This window comes from Pristiophorus japonicus, chromosome 1 (genome assembly GCF_044704955.1).
Source record: "Pristiophorus japonicus isolate sPriJap1 chromosome 1, sPriJap1.hap1, whole genome shotgun sequence".
Lineage (NCBI taxonomy): Eukaryota > Metazoa > Chordata > Chondrichthyes > Pristiophoridae > Pristiophorus > Pristiophorus japonicus.
Window position 1 is genome coordinate 281,315,269 of NC_091977.1, and position 20,607 is coordinate 281,335,875.

The window sequence follows — 20,607 nt, forward strand, 5'->3', positions numbered from 1 at the left end:
TCCAACGTATCTTTTGATTCTGGGCTAAATGTGGAGACTGAAGGAAAGAAGTGGACTAGCTGTTGTAGATAAGGTTAGTGTAAGACTAACTAGTGTTATACACACAGTTTTAGTTCTGGCAAGAATTACCTTTCTGAGTTGCTGACGCGGGCGGTGTCTTCCTTTTTAGGGACACTCTGTTGTCTTGCTTCCTCTCTGGAGCTCCGCTATTCCTTCTCAGCTTGATGTCGGTAAAGATGCACCGGCTGGGAGCTGGCCCAGCACAGTAGAGCGAGTGCAGTTTGTGCAGCAGAGTAGCGCTGACTGCAACAGTTCCGGACCTCACTGAGAGCGGGGTACAGAGTCCGGTCGCTGTCGGGAAGAGCTGCGCTTTGTACTGGGACACCAGCCTTGCTCTGTGTGTGTGCACCGCTCGCCAAAAGGACACGCTCGCCATTCTTTTTAATTGCAAAGACCGAGAAATTGCATTTGCCTGGAATATGTTGTTTATATCGCTGCCATTCTTCAGCCGAATCAGAGTTTGAACGGAACTGTGGGACATGTAGTTCCCTCTGCTTGCTGAATGCAACTTGATAGAAAACTACAACTCCCATGTTGCATTTCCGCATTTCCTCTGTGTTGGTTTCAGCTGCAGTGGGGCATGTTGCTAAAATGGTGGGAGTACATCTATTCCAGGTCCACAACTGTTCCAAGGCACAGAACTATTGCTAATGTTCTTAAACACAATGCAAGTCGAACTGTCATAAAATGCCAATTAGGATGAATTAGGAAGTTATGATGAACATTTATTAGACACTGGTTCGGCCACAACTGGAGTACTGTGTTTAATTCTGGGCCCAGTACTTTAGGAAGGATGTGAAGGCCTTAGAGAATGTGCAGAAAAGATTTACAAGAATGGTTCCAGGCATGAGAGACTTCATTTACATAGATAGACTGGAGGAGCTGGGGTTGTTCTTAGAACAGAGAAGGTTGAGAGGAGATTTTATAGAGGTGTTCAAAATCATGAGGGGTCTGGACAGAGTAGATAGAGAGAAACTGTTCCCATTGGCAGAAGGGTTCGAGAACCAGAGGACACAGATTTTAGGTGATTGACAAAGGAACCAAAGGTGACATGAAGAGAAACTTTTTTACGCAGTGAGTGGTTAGGATCTGGAATGCACGGCCTGAAAGGGTGGTGGAGGCAGGTTCAATCGTGGCTTTCAAAAGGGAATTGGATAAGTACCTGAAGGAAAAAAAATGCAGGGCTACGGGGAAAGGGTGGGGGAGTGGGACTAGCTGAAATGCTCTTGCAGAGAGCCGGCACGGTCTCAACGGGCCGAATGGACTCCTACTCTGCCTGGGTGGTAACCATTCTATCAGTCGAAATTATATTAACAAAAGTGCCCCCTTTTTAAAGGGGCACAAACAATAAACTCCAAATTATAAGTAAAACAGCACAAAATATTATAATTTTGCTACTGGTGTCAACTGCCAGTCCTTCTGGTGGTTGCCTCAAACATACCGGCGGACACACCGTGCTCCCACTCCAGGAACATCCAGGCGCAGACATAGCTGTGAAAGCGAGGCAGCCATTCGCTGTTTGGACCTGTGGGTGGCCACTTTGGCCAGGCCCGGGTGCAGCCCCACGCCATGGTCGTCTGATTTGTCCGCTACCCCCACCCCCCTGCGTACTGGGTGGCCAAAGATCAGGAGCATGGGACAGAAGTGCAGCCATAACTTGGGGAGCAGCCCCTTCAAATAGTGGAAGAGGGGCTGTAACTTCTCACACATAACATAGACATTAAACACGCACTCACCGAGGCCGCAAAAATTGCAGGCAGCCTTGGAGTCCATGAATCTGCTTAAAAGCCGATTGGATGGGACTGCTCGGTGCAACACTCTCCATGCCAGACCCCCAATGGAACAGGCAAGGACTCCTGTGTAGAGAGCCCTCCACTGGGGACCCCCATCTGCGCCGGCTGGCAAGATCCGTCATAATACAAGTCTAGGGATGAACATTTCCTAGCACTCAAAGCTGTAAATGAAGGAAGACTTGGATGAAAGAATAGGTAGCCATCTATCTAAGTTTGCTGCCGGCACTAAGTTAGGTGACACTGTAAATAGTGTAGTTGGGAGCAAAGGGACATTGATAGGTTAAGTGAGTGGGAAAAACTGATAGATGCAGTTCAATGTGGGGAAGTGTGAGGGCATCCACTTTGGATCAAAGAAAGATAGATCAGAGCATTTTCTAAATGATGAGAAATTAGAAACAGTGCAGGAGCAGAGAGATTTAGGGGTCCAAGTACAGAAATCACTGAAAGCTAGAACTTAAAAATTGAAAATTTCCCCACAAAAGTTATTGTCAGACCACTTCCTAGAAATAGTTTTTGCACCATCAATGTCCACTTACATTTATTAAAAATTGACTGAAGTCTCGGGATGCAACACAAGAAGAAGAAAGAGGACACTAAGTGGGAATGATGGAAATTAAGTGGGGAGACAGAACTGAAAGAACAGAACTAAGAGACTTTTGAAAGAACTGAGAGGAAAGGATCCAAAGACCCACCCAACAATGGTAGTGTGGAGGAACAGAGTATAAGCAGTAAACCCGAGTCAAAGGAGCAGAGGGCATGTACTGACTCATTCCATTGGTAGAAACCATCGCTCAATGGAGGAATTAGGATGCGGAAGAATTTTAAAATGAGGACAGAACTTTGAAATTGGTTATGTTGGGGCAGGGGGTCAGTAGAGCTTGGGAAAGCCGGGAGTAATGGGAATGTGTGATATCATGTGCGAGAGGACCGGTATAACACAGGGGCGGACTGGCACCACTAGAACGACATGTTATTCCTCAGGATTCTCACGTAAAATGGCCGTGTCTTTAATACAGTGGAATTATTCACGGGGGGCATTCAGTAAATCTCCTGGTTTCCCACATTGTAAGTCTGCCCCTGGTACAATGGAGTTTGTGAAGGAGGAGACACTGATGAGAAGAATAAAGGTTAGCATTGCCATATCTCCTGGAATGCCCAGGAATATCCAGCATACCCAGGAATTACAGAAACGTTCTCCTATTGGGAAGATCAAAGCCATTGTTTGATTCCCACCACCAACTCTGTTCCCTAGCCACCGACTTCATATCTCTCTCTAGCATCTGTCGGAGGCTGAACCAGACTGTTCGCAACCTTGCAGTCACATTTGACCCTGAACTAATCTTCCAACCAAATATCGGCAGCATAACTAAGACCGCCTATTTCCACCTTCGTAACATCCCCGATCTCCACCCCTGTCACAGCTCATCTGCTGAAATCCTCATCGATGCCTTTGTTACCTCCAGACTTGACAATTCCAATGCACTCCTGGCTGGTCTCACACGTTCTACCCTACGTGAGCTTGAGGTCATCCAAAAATCGGCTGCCCGTGTCCGAACTCGCACCGAGTTCCAACCACCCATCACCACTGTGCTCGCTGACCTACATTGGTTTCCAGTTAAGCGACACCTCGATTTTAAAATTTTCATCCTTGTTTTCTGTTATGTATGTAAACATTACCAATGTGTAAGACTTGCCACCAGGGGGCGCATCTATGGGAGACCCAAGGGTCACCTGCACACCACGGGCAAGCAGGTATAAAAGGCAGACTACCAAGGTCACAACAGTTTGAGTTTAAGATATACAGTCTTGTGGAGTTATTCTAAACGTAACAATTGGCAACGAGTAACAGATCACGAACTTTCATGCAGTTATGGCTGCCGTTGGTATTCTTCAGAGATTTGTTGAGGGTGATGATTGGGAAGCCTTCGATGAGCGTCTTGACCAGTACTTGGTGGCCAATGAGCTGGAAAAGGCAGAAATCGCGATCAAGCGCAGGGCGATTCTCCTCACTGTTTACGGGTCCACGATATATGGCCTCATCAAAAATCTGCTAGCACCGACAAAACCAATGGACAAGACATATGAAGAATTGTGCACGCTAGTTCGGGAACACCTCAAGCCGAAGGAGAGCATCTTGATAGCCAGGTATCGCTTTTATACGCACCATCGTTCCGAGGGCCAGGACGTGACGAGCTATGTCGCCAATCTAAGACGCCTTGCGAGACTGTGTGTAATTGCTGGATTTTTGGGGGAAGTGTTGCAGGACTTTTTCGTGTTTGGAATCGGCCACGAGGTCATTCTTCGCAAACTGCTGTCTGCCGAATCCCTAGATCTGAGCAAGGCCATCACGATAGCCCAGGTTTTTATGTCCACGAACGATAACACTAAACAGATATCTTTGCAGCATCGGAACTCACCGGCAAGTACTGTGCATAAAATAATGCCTTCAGCAGGCAGAACTGTACGTGGCAGGACCTAAACGCCAACAGAGGCCAGACCTAAGATGACTCCGAGTCCGCCGTGGGGCTTGAATGTGAATCCATTAGCACTGTGTTGCCGCTGCCGGGATAATCATCGAGCCCATCAATGTCGATTCAAGCACTAAATGTGCAAGGGCTGTGGAACAATGGGACACCTCCAGCGAATGTGCAGACGTGCTGTGACTCACCACGTGGCAGAGTCGGCAGAAGATGACCGATCCGGTGCGGATCATGCTGAACGAGTAAGAGAGGCAATTCAACCCGAGGCTGAAGAGGAAGTGTATGGGGTACACACCTTCACCACCAAAAGCCCTCCAATAATGTTAAAAGTTAAATTAAACGGCATTCCAGTTTCCATGGAATTGGACACGGGGGCGAGTCAGTCAATTATGAGCCACAAGGCTTTTGAGAAACTGTGAGGCAACAAGGCACAAAGGCCAAAACTAAGTCCATTCCACACCAAGCTGCGCACTTACACCAAAGAGCTCATACCAGTCATTGGCAGTGCGGCAGTGAAGGTATCGTACGATGGAGCTATGCGTGATTTACCACTATGGATTGTACCAGGCGATGGCCCAACGCTGTTCGGCAGAAGCTGGCTAGGAAAGATCTGATGGAACTGGGACGACATCAAAGCACTGTCTTCGGAGGATGACGCCTCGTGCGCCCAAGTGCTAAACAAATTCCCGTTGTTACTCGAGCCAGGCATCGGCAACTTCACAAGCGCCAAAGTGCAGATCCATCTAGTCCCTGATGCATGACCCGTTTATCACAAGGCCCGAGCGGTTCCATACATGATGCGAGAGAAAGTCGAGATTAAGCTGGACAACGAGAGGGGATCATATTGCCAGTCGAGTTCAACGAGTGGGCCAGTCCAATTGTTCCAGTGCTGAAGAGCGATGGGACGGTCAGAATCTGTGGGGACTACAAGGTAACGATCAACTGAGTCTCGTGACAGGACCAGTACCCACTACCCAAAGCGGATGACCTATTTGCAACGCTAGCAGGGGGGGAAGTCGTTCACCAAGCTGGATCTAACCTCTGCTAACATGACACAGGAGCTGGCTGAACCTTCGAAAAAATTGACATGCATCAACATGCACAGAGGACTGTTCATATACCACAGATGCCCCTTTGGGATTCGTTCGGCGGCGGCCATCTTCCAGAGGAACATGGAGAGTCTGCTGAAATCGGTTCGTGCACTGTGGTGTTCCAAGACGACATCTTGATCACTGGCCGCAACACCACCGAACACTTGCACAACCTGGAAGAGGTTCTCAAGCAACTGGACAAAGTGGGACTCAGGCTGAAATGCTCCAAGTGTGTTTTCCTGGTGCCAGAGGTCGAATTTCTGTGGAGAAAGATTGCAGCGGACGGCATCAGACCCACGGAGTCCAAGACGGCGGCCATCAAGAATGCACCCAGACCACAGAATATGACAGAGCTGCGTTCGTTCCTGGGACTCCTCAACTATTTTGGTAACTTTCTACCGGGGTTGAGCACTTTGCTGGAACCATTGCATTTATTGCTACGCAAGGGTGATGACTGGGTTTGGAGTAAAGCTCAAGAGATAGCCTTTAACAAGGCCAGAAACCTGCTATGTTCCAACAAGTTACTTGTATTGTATGACCCGTGTAAACATTTAGTACTAGCTTGTGATGCATCTTTGCACGGGGTCGGTTGTGTGTTACAGCAAGCTAATGTGTCAGGCAAACTGCAACCAGTTGCATATGTGTCCAGAAGCTTAGCTAAGGCTGAAAGAGCCTACAGTATGGTTGAAAAAGAAGCATTAGCATGCATATACAGGGTTAAGAAAATGCAACAATATCTATTTGGGCTCCAATTCGAGCTCGAAACCAACCACATGCTGCTCATTTTGTTATTCTCGGAAAGCAAAGGTATTAACACCAATGCTTCTTTTCACATCCAAAGATGGGCACTAACGTTATCTGCGTATGATTATGTAATCCGCCACAGACCAGGCACGGAGAACTGTGCGGATGTCCTCAGTCGGCTACCATTGCCCACCACCGAGGTAGAAATGGCGCAACCCGCAGACTTGCTCCTTGTAATGGATGCTTTTGAGAGTGAGGGGTCACCCATCATGGCTTGCCAGATCAGGGCCTGGACTAGCCAGGACCCGGTGCTATCACTAGTAAAAAGCTGTGTCCTCAATGGGAACTGGTCGGCGGTCCCAGGGGAAATGCAAGATGAAATTAAGCCATTCCACCGACACAAGGACGAAATGTCCATCCTTTCGGACTGCTTCCTATGGGGGAATCGCGTAATTTTGCCAAAAAAAGGCAGGGAAACGTTTATACACGACCTTCACAGTACCCACCCAGGCATAGTCATGATGAAGGCTATCGCCATGTCGCACCTTTGGTGGCCCGGCATTGACTCGGGATTGGAGTCATGCGTACAACAATGTAACACTTGCTCACAGTTGAGCAATGCACCAAGGGAGGCCCCACTGAGTCTGTGGTCATGGCCTTCCAAACCGTGGTCAAGGGTCCACGTAGATTTCACTGGCCCCTTTCTAGGAAAGATGTTCCTAGTAGCAGTGGACAATTACTCTAAATGGATTGAATGTACAATAATATGTCCACTGGCACCATTGAAAGCCTCCGGGCCATGTTTGCCAACCATGGTTTGCCTGACATCCTTATTAGTGACAATGGTCCATGCTTCACCAGCTCAAAATTCAACGAGTTCATGACCCGCAATGGCATCAAGCATGTCAGGTCTGCGCTGTTGAAGCCCGCATCCAGTGGTCAAGCGGAACGGGCAGTCCAAACTGTTATATATGTGAACTTGTATTTATTTTGTACAGCCACCAGAGGGCTCATTCCCCGGAGTCCCAAAGAATCCCACAATCCCTTGGGAGCAGAGGTATTTAAGAAGGCTTCACAGGTTGGTGAGGCACTCTGGAGACCTGCAATAAAAGACTAAGGTCACACTTTACTTTGAGCTCACAGTGTTCAGGCTGACTCTTTCTCCATGCACAACACAAACCATCAAGCAGAGCGTAACGGATGGTTCCCTGCAGAGCCGGCTATCTCGGATTCTGCTCAGCTACTGCACGTGACCCCACTCGCTTACCGGGGTTCCCCCTGCAGAATTGCTAAAGAAGAGAGCACTCAAAACCAGGCTCTCCTTAGTCCACCCGGATTTCAATGATCACGTAGAAACCCGGCGTCACCGGCATAACGTGTACCACGATCGCACGGCTGTATCACGTGACATTGAAATTAATGACCCTGTGTTTGTTTTTAATTATGGTCATTGTCACAAATGGGTTTCTGGGTTAGCCAAGGAGGGGAATAGAGTGTTGTTTTCAAACTTTTGAACGAACAAACGTGCAGAAAGCACTTGGATCAGACCAAACTGTGGTTCACTGACAACCAAGAACAGTTTGAAGAGGACATTGCCATTATTGATCCACCCACACACCCAACCAGCAATCGACCTCGCGGTCAACCATGAGGATGAATCCACCATGCCCGACAGTCCGACCAAACCAGCCACCCCGCAGCGCAGCAATGATGTGACCAAATCCCCCATGCTAGGACTTCAACTCAGGTGATCAACCCGGGAACGCAGAGCCCCGGATCGCCTCAACTTGTAAATAACTTGTACATAAGATTTTGCGGGGTGGGGGGTGGGGGGCGGGAATGATGTTATGTATGTAAACATTACCAATGGGAGCACACCTGTGGGAGACCCAAGTGTCACCTGCACACCCCGGGCAAGCAGGTATAAAAGGCAGTCTACCATGCTGCCTCCTCGCTCTGGACTTACAATAAAGAGACCAAGGTCACAACAGTTTGAGCTTACAATATACAGTCTTGTGGAGTTATTCTAAACGTAACATTTTCAAATCCCTCCATGGCCTTGCCCCTCCCTATCTCTGTAATCCCTTCCAGCCCCACAACCCCCGAGATATCTGCGTTCCTCTAATTCTGCCCTCTTGGGCATCCCCGATTATAATCACTCAACCATTGGTGGCCGTGCCTCCAGCTGCCAAGACCCTAAGCTCTGGAATTCCCTCCGTAAACCTCTCCACCTCTCTTTCCTCCTGTTAAGATAGTCCTTAAAACCCACCTCTTTGATCAAGCCATTGGACATCTGCCCTAATATCTCCTCATGTGGTTTGGTGGCTAATTTTTGTGTTATAACACTCCTGTGAAGTGCCTTTGGACGTTTGACTACTTTAAAGGCACTATATCAATACAAGCTGTTGTTGTTGTTGTTTGGCCCGGTGGGCTAGGCGGTGGGAGGGAAGTGGCAGGTGCAGCTGAATGTATGGTCTCAATCTTAGTGACAAAGAAGATGAGCTCCTCACAACTGTTGTTGCAGGTGATGCAGTTGCTGACGAAAAACTAGGAGCAAAGATACTCAGTTACAGGGTACCTAAGGTAAATGCAATAACAATGGTACAAGTTATGTGATTAGGAGTGACATGGTCAGATGCCATGTGATCAGAACATCACGTGAAATACCTCCCACCAGAGTTGACAATTCTAAGTCAGGTTTCAAATAGGCAGTGCCCCATTCTTACATTGACTTAAGACATGTGTAGCTACCCCTGGAGAAAACTTTAGTGTGTCTGCTTTCAAATTATTAAAGCAGCCTTGTGACTTTGACTGTCAGCTGTGGCTCAGTGGGTAGCATCTTCGCCTCCTGAGTCAGAAGGTCGTGGGTTCAAGTCCCACTCCAGGGACTTGAGCACAAAAATCTAGGTTGACACTCCAGTACAGTGGTGAGGTGCCGCCTTTTGGATGAGACTTTAAACTGAGACTCTGTCGGCTCTCTCGGGTGGACATAAAAGATCTCATGGCACAATTTTGAAGAAGAACAGTGGAGTTATACCCGGTGTCCTGGCCAATATTTATCCATTGGGCATTGCGTTTCTCACATTACAGCCAATGAAGTATAGTCACAGTTGTAAAGCGCTTTGGGATGCTCTCAGGTGGTGAAAGGTGATATATAAATGGAGAAAGGTGATAGTTGATATATAAATGGGGAAAAGTGATTTATAAATGGATAAAGGTGATGTATAAATGGTGAAAAGTGATATATAAAGGCAAATCTTTAATCATTAAACAAATAATAACTTCACGGTGGGACGGGCAATAATCAAGGGAATAATGGAGGCATGTGAAAAAGGAATGGCAGTAGTCATGGGGGGTTTTAACCTACATATCAATTGGTCAAATCAAATCGCATGGGGTAGCCTAGAGGAGGAATTTATAGAATGCATACGGGATTGTTTCTTAGAACAGTATGTAACAGAACCTACAAGGGAGCAAGCCATCTTAGATCTGGTCCTGTGTAATGAGACAGGAAAAATAAACGATCTCCTCGTAAAAGATCCTCTCGGAATGAGTGATCACAATATGGTTGAATTTGTAATAAGATTGAGGATGAGGAAGTTGTGTCAGAAATGAGCGTACTATGCTTAAACAAAGGGGACTACAGTGGGATGAGGGCAGAGGTGGCTAAATTAGACTGGAAACAAGGACTAAACGGTGGCAGAATTGAGGAACAGTGGAGGACTTTTAAGGAGCTCTTTCATAGTGTGCAACAAAAATATATTCCAGTGAAAAAGAAGGGCGGCAAGAGAAGGGATAACCAGCCGTGGATAACCAAGGAAATAAAGGAAAGTATCAAATCAAAGACCAATGCGTATAAGGTGGCCAAGGTTAGTGGGAAACTAGAGGATTGGGAAAATTTTAAGCAACAGCAAAGAATGACTAAAAAAGCAATAAAGAAAGGGAAGATAGATTACGAAGGTAAACTTGTGCAAAACATAAAAACAGATAGTAAAAGCTTTTACAGATATATAAAACGGAAAAGAGTGACTAAAGTAAATGTTGGTCCCTTAGAAGATGAAAAGGGGGATTTAATAATGGGAAATGTGGAAATGGCTGAGACCTTAAACAATTATTTTGCTTCCGTCTTCATAGTGGAAGACACAAAAACCATGCCAAAAATTGCAGGCCACAGGAATGTGGGAAGGGAGGACCTTGAGACAATCACTATCACTAGGGGGGTAGTGCTGGACAGACTAATGGGACTGAAGGTAGACAAGTCTCCTGGTCCTGATGAAATGCATCCCAGGGTATTAAAAGAGATGGCGGAAGTTATAGCAGATGCATTCGTTATAATCTACCAAAATTCTCTGGACTCTGGGGAGATACCAGCGGATTGGAAATCAGCTAATGTAACGCCTCTGTTTAAAAAAGGGGGCAGGCAAAAGGCAGGTAACTATAGGCCGGTTAATTTAACATCTGTAGTGGGGAAAATGCTTGAAACTATCATTAAGGAAGAAATAGCGGGACATCTAGCTAGGAATAGTGCAATCAAGCAGACGCAGCATGGATTCATGAAGGGGAAATCATGTTTGACTAACTTACTGGAATTCTTTGAGGATATAACGAGCATGGTGGATAGAGGTGTACCGATGGATGTGGTGTATTTAGATTTCCAAAAGGCATTCGATAAGGTGCCACACAAAAGGTTACTGCAGAAGTTAAAGGTACGCGGAGTCAGAGGAAATGTATTCGCATGAATAGACAATTGGCTGGCGAACAGAAAGCAGAGAGTCGGGATAAATGTGTCCTTTTCCGGTTGGAGATCAATGGTTAGTGGTGTGCCACAGGGATCGGTGCTGGGACCACAACTGTTTACAATATACATAGATGACCTAGAAGAGGGGACAGAGTGTAGTGCAACAAAATTTGCAGATGACACTAAGATTAGTGGGAAAGCGGGTTGTGTAGAGGACTCAGAGAGGCTGCAAGGAGATTTGGAGAGGTTAAGCGAATGGGCTAAGGTTTGGCAGATGGAATACAATGTCGGAAAGTGTGAGGTCATCCACCTTGGGAAAAAAAACAGTAAAAGGGAATATTATTTGAATGGGGAGAAATTACAACATGCTGCGGTGCAGAGGGACCTGGGGGTCCTTGTGCATGAATCCCAAAAGGTTAGTTTGCAGGTGCAGCAGGTAATCAAGAAGGCAAATGGAATGTTGGCCTTCATTGCGAGAGGGATGGAGTACAAAAGCAGGGAGGTTCTGCTGCAACTGTATAGGGTATTGGTAAGGCCGCACCTGGAGTACTGCGTGCAGTTTTGGTCACCTTACTTAAGGAAGGATATACTAGCTTTGGAAGGGGTACAGAGACGATTCACTAGGCTGATTCCGGAGATGAGGGGGTTACCTTATGATGATAGATTGAGTAGACTGGGTCTTTACTCCTTGGAGTTCAGAAGGATGAGGGGTGATCTTATAGAAACATTTAAAATCATGAAAGGGATAGACAAGATAGAGGCAGAGAGGTTGTTTCCACTGGTCGGGGAGACTAGAACTAGGGGGCACAGCCTCAAAATACGGAGGAGCCAATTTAAAACCGAGTTGAGAAGGAATTTCTTCTCCCAGAGGGTTGTGAATCTGTGCAATTCTCTGCCCAAGGAAGCAGTTGAGGCTAGCTCATTGAATGTTTTCAAGTCAAAGAGAGATAGATTTTTAACCAATAAGGGAATTAAGGGTTACGGGGAGAGGGCGGGTAAGTGGCGCTGAGTCCACGGCCAGATCAGCCATGATCTTGTTGAATGGCGGGGCAGGCTCGAGGGGCTGGATGGCCTACTCCTGTTCCTAATTCTTATGTTCTTCTAACAGCCTGGAACAGCTGGGGCCCGTCTCCGACGTCACAGAAGCCTGTAGCTCGCCCCGTGATTCTGATTCGCTTGCCAGCTGAGGACGGCCTTCTGATTGGTCTTTTAAAACGTCAATCAGTGATCACCCTGCACGCGTCAGATTGGGGCGGAGTTAGCGCCAGCGGCAGATTTAGTTCCTCGGCCCCTGTCCCTGTGAAGTGCGAGCGGGCGGGATTCCTAGTGTTAACCTCAACCCACGAGGAAACTCTCTGTAACTCAGGCTTGGCGCCTCCCCGCCCTCGTGGCCGGTCGGGCGAGTTTCCATGGCAACGGGCGGCGGGAGCACGGCGGGCGGCAGGTAAGGTCTGGCCCGTCAGTGGCAGGGTGCACGGTACCCAGTACCCAGCATAGACCCGCTCAGCACAGGAGTGAGAGTGAGAGCCCAGCACAGAGTGGGAGGCGAGGGAGGGAGAGAGGGAGAGCCCAGCACAGACATGCACTAGGGTGAAGACTTTTGCACTGTTGTCGGCTGTGAAACTTCCCATTTCTAATATAATCCACACTTATTATGGGCATCGGGTAGAGGCCCTTCATTAAAAGTCCCCCATAGGAACATAGAAACAGGAGTAGGTCATTCAGCCTTTTGAGCCTGTTCCACCATTAAATGAGATCATGGCTGATCTATCTCCTTTGGCCCATATCCCTTATTGGCGTGGAAATTCCGACGTCCCGGGCCCGTACGAAGTTTCTACGGACCTGGGAAAGCATCGGAAAAGCCAGTTTTCATGTGTTGAAACCGGCTTTTGCGATAGCCAGATCGGGAGCGAGGACATTTGTACGGGCAAGATTGTGCTATTTACCCATATCTTGCCCAGCAAATGTCCTCAAAAATCTTGCGCCTGAAAAAGCAGGCGCAAGTGTTTTAAAACACACAAAAACAATTTTAAAATAAAATTTTAAACACAGTTTATTGTTAAAAACCCTCCGCACTACGGTACGTTTATTTTTAACCATAATTTAAAAACATTTTTAAACGGGAAAATATTTTATTTTTATAAGACATAATTTTTAAATGTAGTATTTTTAATTTTTAATTTTGTGATTGCTTTTGTTCCCATTAATAGCACTGAGAACTCGTAGATACGCGTGTCTCAGTGCTATTAATGGGAACCTGTGAAATGCTTACCATGACTGCATCTTCTGCGTGGGAACCCTCTGGGTGGGAGCGCGCTTCGCAGTGCGGGCGGAGAAGGCCTCCCCATCGGAAATCGGGGCGCCTCCTAGACCACCAGGTAAATTCGTAAAAAATCTCCAGCGAGGAGGCAATTGCCCGCAGGAAGACCCCCAGAGGAATTTCTGCCCCAATATCTTTGGTTAACAAAAGATAATCATCAGTCTCCTGAAAGGTTTGGCTCTAATTTTTAGACTATGCCCCCCCTAGTCTAGAATCCCCAACCAGCGGAAATAGTTTCTCTCCATCTGCCTCATCTGTTCCCCTTAATATCCTGAAAACTTTGATCAGATCACTCCTTAACCTTCTAAATTCTAAGGAGTACAATCCTAATTTGTGTAATCTCACCCTTGAAGTCCATTTGACCTTTCCATTTTTGAGAGGCTGCTGTCATCTCCTGTATTTTCTGTTGGTTTGGACGTGGAGGTTTCTTTTCATCCTCTCTCATTCTGTGATCACTTGCAGTTGCACAACATTGTTTAGCCTCTCCTCCATTTAAGCATTAATTAGTTGCAATGCAAAGTTACTTGTAGTGCCTCTGCACCTTGTTACAAACTCACACAAGGCATGTATATATCAGTCACGGTCACTCTGTGACCTTCACTTTATTCCCAGGACCAAGGATCCTGGGTGGGACCCCCCCTTTTATACCTGGAAACCCAGGTGAGGAGTGTCTCCCGCAAGTTCAACCCCTGTGGTCAGGGTGTGCATTTAGAGGGTACAGGTACAGTGTGCATGCATTACAGTTACATAACTATTGTCATTGCAAGATGGTGAAATACATGACATCACCTCCCCCCTTAAGTCTTTTAGTTTCAGAGATTAAGCCTATCGGGTGGTCGACGCTCTCTCGTGGAGCGCCGCAGTTGTGGCTCTGATGGCTGAGCCTCAGCACGCTTCTCTGTCACTTGAGGTGATTCCGGACTGGCCACCGGGACTGTGCATGCTGAGGGCTGTCTTTGTTGCTCGTACGCTGGAAGTGGTGTGGGTGCTATCTCATCATGCTCTTCTTCAGGTTCCTCCGTGTCTATGCTGAACCTTGTCTTTACTTAGTCCAAGTGTTTGCGGCATATCTGCCCATTGTTTAGTCTGAGCACCATGACCCTGTTTCCTTCTATGCCGATTACGGTGCCCTCAAGCCATTTGGGTCCCAAAGCATGGTTAAGAACAAATACCGGGTCATCTATTTCTATACACCTCCCCCTTGAGCCTCTATCATGGAGCTCGGTTTGGGACTGGAGCTTGCCCTCAACAATGTCTGCCAGGTCTGGGTGAATGAGGGACAGCCGCATCTTGAGCGTGCGTTTCATGAGGAGTTCCGCTGGCGGGACTCCCGTGAGCGAGTGCGGCAGGGACCTGTAGGCCAGCAGGAGGCGCGATAGGCGGTACTGAAAGGAGGGTCCTTGGATGCGTAGCATGCCCTGCTTTATGACTTGGACCGCCCGTTCTGCCTGGCCATTGGAAGCCGGCTTGAACGCCGCTGTCCGGACGTGCTTGATCCCATTGCCCGACATAAACTCCTGGAATTCATGGCTGGTAGAAACACGGGCCATTGTCGCTGACCAGGATGTCCGGCAAGCTGTGGGTCGCGAAAACCGTACGCAGACTCTCCACAGTGATGGATGTTGTGCACAAGTTCAATATGATGCATTCGATCCACTTCGAGTATGCATCGACAATGATCAGGAACATTTTCCCCATGAACGGGCCCGCATAGTCTACATGAATGCGTGACCATGGCCTGATGGGCCAGGGCCACGGGCTGACTGGGGCCTCCCTGGGGACATTGCCCAGCTGGGCACTCGTCGTGCACCTGCGAACCCAGTGTTCCAGGTCTGAGTCAATCCCCGACCACCATACATGTGACCGGGCAATAGCCTTCATTAACACGATTCCAGGTTGCTCGCTGTGGCGTTCCCTGATGAACGCTTCCCTTCCTTTCTGGGGCATGACTATCCGGCTGCCCCATAACAGGCAGTCGGCTTGGATGGAGAGTTCATCCATCCGTTTTTGAAACGGCCTGACTGCCTCGGGGCATGCCCTGTGTGCAGGCACCCAATTCCCAGTCAGGACACATTTCTTTATCGTGGATAGGAGGGGGTCCCTATTGGTCCAGAGTTTGATCTGTCGAGCTGTGATGGGGGAGCCCGCAGTGTCAAAAGCCTCAACGGCCATGACCATCTCGGCGCTCTGCTCCGACGCCCCCTCGGTGGTGGCCAGTGGGAGCCTGCTGAGTACGCAGTGCAATTTTCGGTGCCCGGCCGGTGCCGCATGGTGTAGTCATACGCAGCCAGCGTGAGGGTCCATCGCTATATGCGAGCTGATGCGTTGGCGTTGACAGCCTTGCTGTCGGACAACAGGGATGTTAACGGCTTGTGGTCTGTCTCTAGCTCGAACTGTCTACCGAAAAGGTACTAGTGCATCTTTTTCACACCATACACACACGCGAGTGCCTCCTTCTCGACCATGCCGTATCCACGCTCCGCCTGGGAGAGCGACCTGGCGGCGTAAGCCACCGGTTGGAGTCGGCTGTCATCGTTGCCCTGCTGCAACCCAGCCCTGTAGGATGACTCATCGCATGTTAAAACCAGTTCTTTACAGGGGTCATACAAAGTCAACAGTTTGTTGGAACACAGCAGGTTCCTCGCCTTATTGAAAGCCCGTTCTTGACAAACCCCCAAAACCATTCACAACCTTTACGGAGGAGCATGTGTAACGGCTCCAACAATGTGTTTAAGTTCGGCAGAAAGTTCCCAAATAGTTCAAAAGTCCCAGGAATGATCGCAACTCCGACATGTCTGCGGCAACCCTCCTGCCCAGGAACTCTACCTCTGAGGCCAAAAACATGCACTTGGCCTTTTTCAGCCGCAAGCCTACCCGATCCAATCGGCGTAGCACCTCCTCCAGGTTGTGGAAGTGTTCCTCGGTGTCTCGACCCGTTATAAGGATGTCGTCTTGGAATACGACCATTCCAGGGATGGACTTGAGCAAGCTTTCCATGTTTCGCTGAAAGATAGCTGCTGCCGAACGAATGTCAAACGGGCACCTGTTGTAGACAAATAATCCTTTGTGCGCCGTGATGGTGGTCAGAAGCTTGGAATCTTCCGCCAGTTCCTGAGTTATGTCGGCCAAAGTGAGGTCCAGCTTCGTGAACAGCTTTCCACCTGCCAGCGTGGAAGCGGGTATTGGTCTTGCAGCGACACTCGGTTGATGGTGGCTTTGTAGTCGCCACAAATCCTAACCGAGCCATCTGCTTTGAGGACGGGAATGATGGGACTTGCCCAGTCGCTGAATTCAACGACCGAAATTATGCCCTCTCTGAGCAGCCTGCCCAGTTCACTTTCACTTCTCTCACGCATCACGTACGGTACCGCTCTGGCTTTGTGGTGCACTGGTCTGGCGTTTGGATTGATGCGTATTAGTGCCCTTGAACGCTCCGACTCTGGGTTGAAAGAGTGACTCGAATTTTTGCAATACCTGCGAGCATGAACTTTGCTCCACGGATGAAATGGTGAGCACATCCCTCCGCCCCCCATTTCCAATTCATTTCAGCTAGCCAGCTCCTCCCCAAAAGTGCGGGGCCATTTCCCGGAACAATCCAGAGTGGCAGCTGGTTCTGTAATCCATTATGCGTTACCACCAAGTTTGCACTGCCCAGCACTGGGATGATCTCTTTGGTGTACGTACGTAGCTGTGTCTCAATGCGTTCCAGTTTGGGCCTGCTAGCTCTGTGTGGCCATAGTCTCTCAAACTGTTGGACGCTCATGAGTGACTGGCTAGCTCCTGTATCCAGCTCCATGTGCACCGGGATGCCATTCAGTAAGCTGGCTAGCTCCTGTATCCAGCTCCATGTGCACCGGGATGCCATTCAGTAAGTACACTACTTGCCGGCTTGAGCTGCTCACTGATCAGCTGGCTGAGCTCTTCGAAGGACTTGTCTGCTGGCTTTTGGGGTGCGCGCAGGTCTTTCATCAGCACATATGCCTGTGGACCACAGTTGGTCAGTAGATGCGCCCTCCGCTTGTCAGCCGCTGTCTCTTCCAGCCAGTCCTTTGTGACAAAGCTCTGCTGGAGTCTTTCCACAAAGTCGTCCCAGTCCTCACCCACACAGTAGTGCTCCTCTGTGCCACCGGTAGCCATTCTCGTGGTTCAGTGATTCCTGTTTCTCGCCGCCAAATGTAGTGTCTCTGCACCTTATTACAAACTCACACGAGGCATGTATATATCAGACACGGTCACTTTGTGACCTTCACTTTATTCCCAGGACCAAGGAGTGCTGACCTTGGGTGGGACCTCCCCTTTTATATCTGGAAACCTAGGTGAGGAATATCTCCCGCAAGCTCACCCCTTGTGGTCAGGGTGTGCATTTCAACGGTACAGGTACAGTGTGCATGAGTTACAGTTACATAACTATTGTAATTGCAAGATGGTGAAATACATGACACTACTAATCACATTTTTGGCTTTATTTTATTAAAACTAGAAGCTTTTTTCAAAGATTACATAAAGTTGGCTAAATAGTATGTATATTGCGGGCTGTGAAATTTCCCATGTCTAATATAATCCACACTTAATATGAGCATACCTTTCATTAAAAGTCCCCCGTAGGAACATAGAAACAGGAGTAGGTCATTCAGCACTTCTCCAGAGTGTCAGCTATGGCTCAAGTAAGTTGGTAGTGCACTTTCCTCTGAGTCAGAAGTTTGTGGGTTCAAGTCCCACTCCAGGGGTTTAAGCACAAAAATCTAAGCTGACACTCCAGTGCAGTGTTGAGGGAGCGCTGCACTGTTGGAATTGCCATCTTTCGGATGAGACTTTAAATCGAGCCCTCGTCTGCTTTCTCAGGTGGATGTAAAAGATCCCACGGCACTATTTCGCAGAAGAGCAGGGGAGTTATCCCTGGTGTCCTGGCCAATATTTATCCCTCAACCAACATAACAAAAAACAGATTATCTAGTCATTGTCACATTGATGTTTGTGGGAGCTTGCTGTGTGCAAATTGGCTGGCGCGTTTCCCACATTACAACAGTAACTACATTTCAAAAGTACTTTGGCTGTAAATCGCTTTGAGACGTCCGGTGGTTGTGAAAGGCACTGTATAACTGTATTATCTTTCTTGAATGCAATTACTTGATATGCTCAAAGTATAATTTTTATAAGGAAACAGTTACACTTTTTTTGTTCAGTTGCTAAATACTGTAACTTTTCAGATTTGGACATACATGGGGTCCGAGTCTGCCTTCGAGGTCCTACCAGTTACATGGAGCAAAAGGTGGTAAATTGAGATCTGCAAGTGTGATCACCATTGAGAGGTTGGTAGATGGGATGAAGACTAGTTAGTAATGTTGATGTATTCCTGGCAATTATTTTCTTTTCCTTCCAGTACGTTGGAGCTCCAATGCACATTGTATTTCATCAATGTCAGCCACTTAGCTGGAATCTGTACTGCTGTATAGGGAAGTGCGGAATGGAAACTGTGCAGCAGGTCATTTTGCCACAGTCTGTTGTGGTCTGGGAAGGTGTTAGTTTGAGAATCTACCATACCAAACTAATATTGCATGTAGTACAATAAAATGGTAGTACTTGTACAGTAATTGGTCTATTTAAAGTGCATTTTAAAAGCACTTAAACTTATTGGGGCTTTCTAAGTATGCATGACTTATTATTCGTTAGAACAATGTAAAGCGGATCGCTTCTCATTCTCATTGTCTTATTTTTAATTATTATAAAGAGAGATCTGGGGTATGTCCCTTGTTAACATTTTGTATTTTAATAGTTCTGGCTAGAGGCAGGCTGGGAGGTTTGTGAAGCTCTCCTTTATGTGGAGAATTCTGCACAATAAAAATTGTGGATTCCACTCCTCATCCTTGAAGAGTTTTGCACAAAATATCTGCTTGCAAGCTGTCTCTAACTAGTCGATCTGGGGAATAAAACAATGGTTGCTTGTAAGTATGTATATTCTCATTTCTAATCTTCTTAGATTATGGTTCCTTCAGTAGATTTACACAGCTATTTAAAGATAGGTATACAATGAATAAACAACATAATTAAAAACAGGTTATCTGGTCATTATCACATTGCTGTTTGTGGGAGCTTACTGTGTGCAAATTGGCTACCGTCTTTCCTATATTATAACAGAAACTACACTTCAAAAAGTACTTAATTGGCTGTAAAATGTTTTGGCACATCCGGTGGTCGTGAAAGGCACTATATAAATTCAAGTCTTCCTTCCCTTTCTTGCAAATGTAACACTGCTATTCAAGAAAGGAGGGAGAGAGAAAATAGGGAACTACAGGCCAGTTAGCCATACATCAGTCGTTGGGAAAATACTGGAATCCATTGTTAAGGAAGTAGTATCAGGGTACTTAGTAAATCATAACATGATTAGGCAGAGTCAACATGGTTTTATGAAAGGGAAATCATGTTTGACAAATTTATTAGTTTTTTTGAGGATGTAACTAGCAGGGTAGATAAAGGGGGAACCAGTGGAAGTAGTATATTTTGATTTCCAAAAGACATTTGATAAGGTGCCACATAAAAAGTTATTACACAAGATACATGGGATTAGAGGTAATGTATTAGTAGCATGGATGGAGAATTGGTTAACGGATAGAAAACTGAGAAAAGGGATAAACTGGTCTTTTTCAGGTTGGCAGGCTGTAACTAATGGGGTGCTGCAAGGATCAGTGCTGGGGCATCTGCTATTTACAATCTATATTAATGACCTAGAAGAAGAGACCACGTATAATGTATCCCAGTTTTCTGACGATTCAAAGTAAGCTGTGAGGAGAACACAAGAGTCTGCAAAGGGATATAGATAGACTAAGTGAGTGGACAGTAGGGTGGCTGATGGAGTCATCATCATAGGCAGTCCCTTGGAATCGAGGAAGATTTGCTTCCACTCTAAAAATGAGTCCTTAGGTGGCTGAACAGTCCAATACGAGAACCACAGTCCCTGTCATAGGTGGGACAGATAGTCTTTGAGGGAAAGGGTGGGTGGGATTGGTTTGCCACACGCTCTTTCCGCTGCCTGCGCTTGATTTCCGCATGCTCTCAGCGATGAGACTCGAGGTGCTCAGCGCCCTCCCGGATGCATTTCCTACACTTGGGATGGTCTTTCGCCAGGGACTCCCAGGTGTCAGTGGGGATATTGTACTTTATCCGGGTGGCTTTGAGGGTGTCCTTGTAACATTTCCTCCTCCTCCCATCTTTGTCGTGAAGGAGTTTCAAGTAGAGCGCTTGCTTTGGGAGTCTCGTGTCTGGCATGCGAACAATGTGGCCTGCCCAGCGGAGCTGATCAAGTGTGGTCAGTGCTTCAATGCTGGGGATGTTGGCCTGGTCGAGGACGCTAACGTTGGTGCGTCTGTCCTCTCAGAAGTTTTGC

General features: G+C 47.4%; 2 protein-coding genes across 2 annotated transcripts in view; one reads left to right on the plus strand and one right to left on the minus strand.

The window, feature by feature from the left end:
- timm21 (translocase of inner mitochondrial membrane 21) overlaps window positions 1-513 on the minus strand; it is a 33,091-nt gene extending 32,578 nt beyond the window's left edge. The window contains exon 1 of the mRNA XM_070872489.1: window positions 130-513. Within this exon, the coding sequence (XP_070728590.1) occupies window positions 130-436 (307 nt within the window). The 5' untranslated portion in view covers window positions 437-513. The remainder of the gene's footprint in view (window positions 1-129) is intronic.
- Window positions 514-12,166: 11,653 nt separating this feature from the next.
- fbxo15 (F-box protein 15) overlaps window positions 12,167-20,607 on the plus strand; it is a 90,284-nt gene continuing 81,843 nt past the window's right edge. Inside the window, exons 1-2 of the mRNA XM_070888465.1 lie at window positions 12,167-12,350; window positions 18,434-18,535. Coding sequence (XP_070744566.1) covers window positions 12,316-12,350; window positions 18,434-18,535 — 137 coding nt within the window. The 5' untranslated portion in view covers window positions 12,167-12,315. The remainder of the gene's footprint in view (window positions 12,351-18,433; window positions 18,536-20,607) is intronic.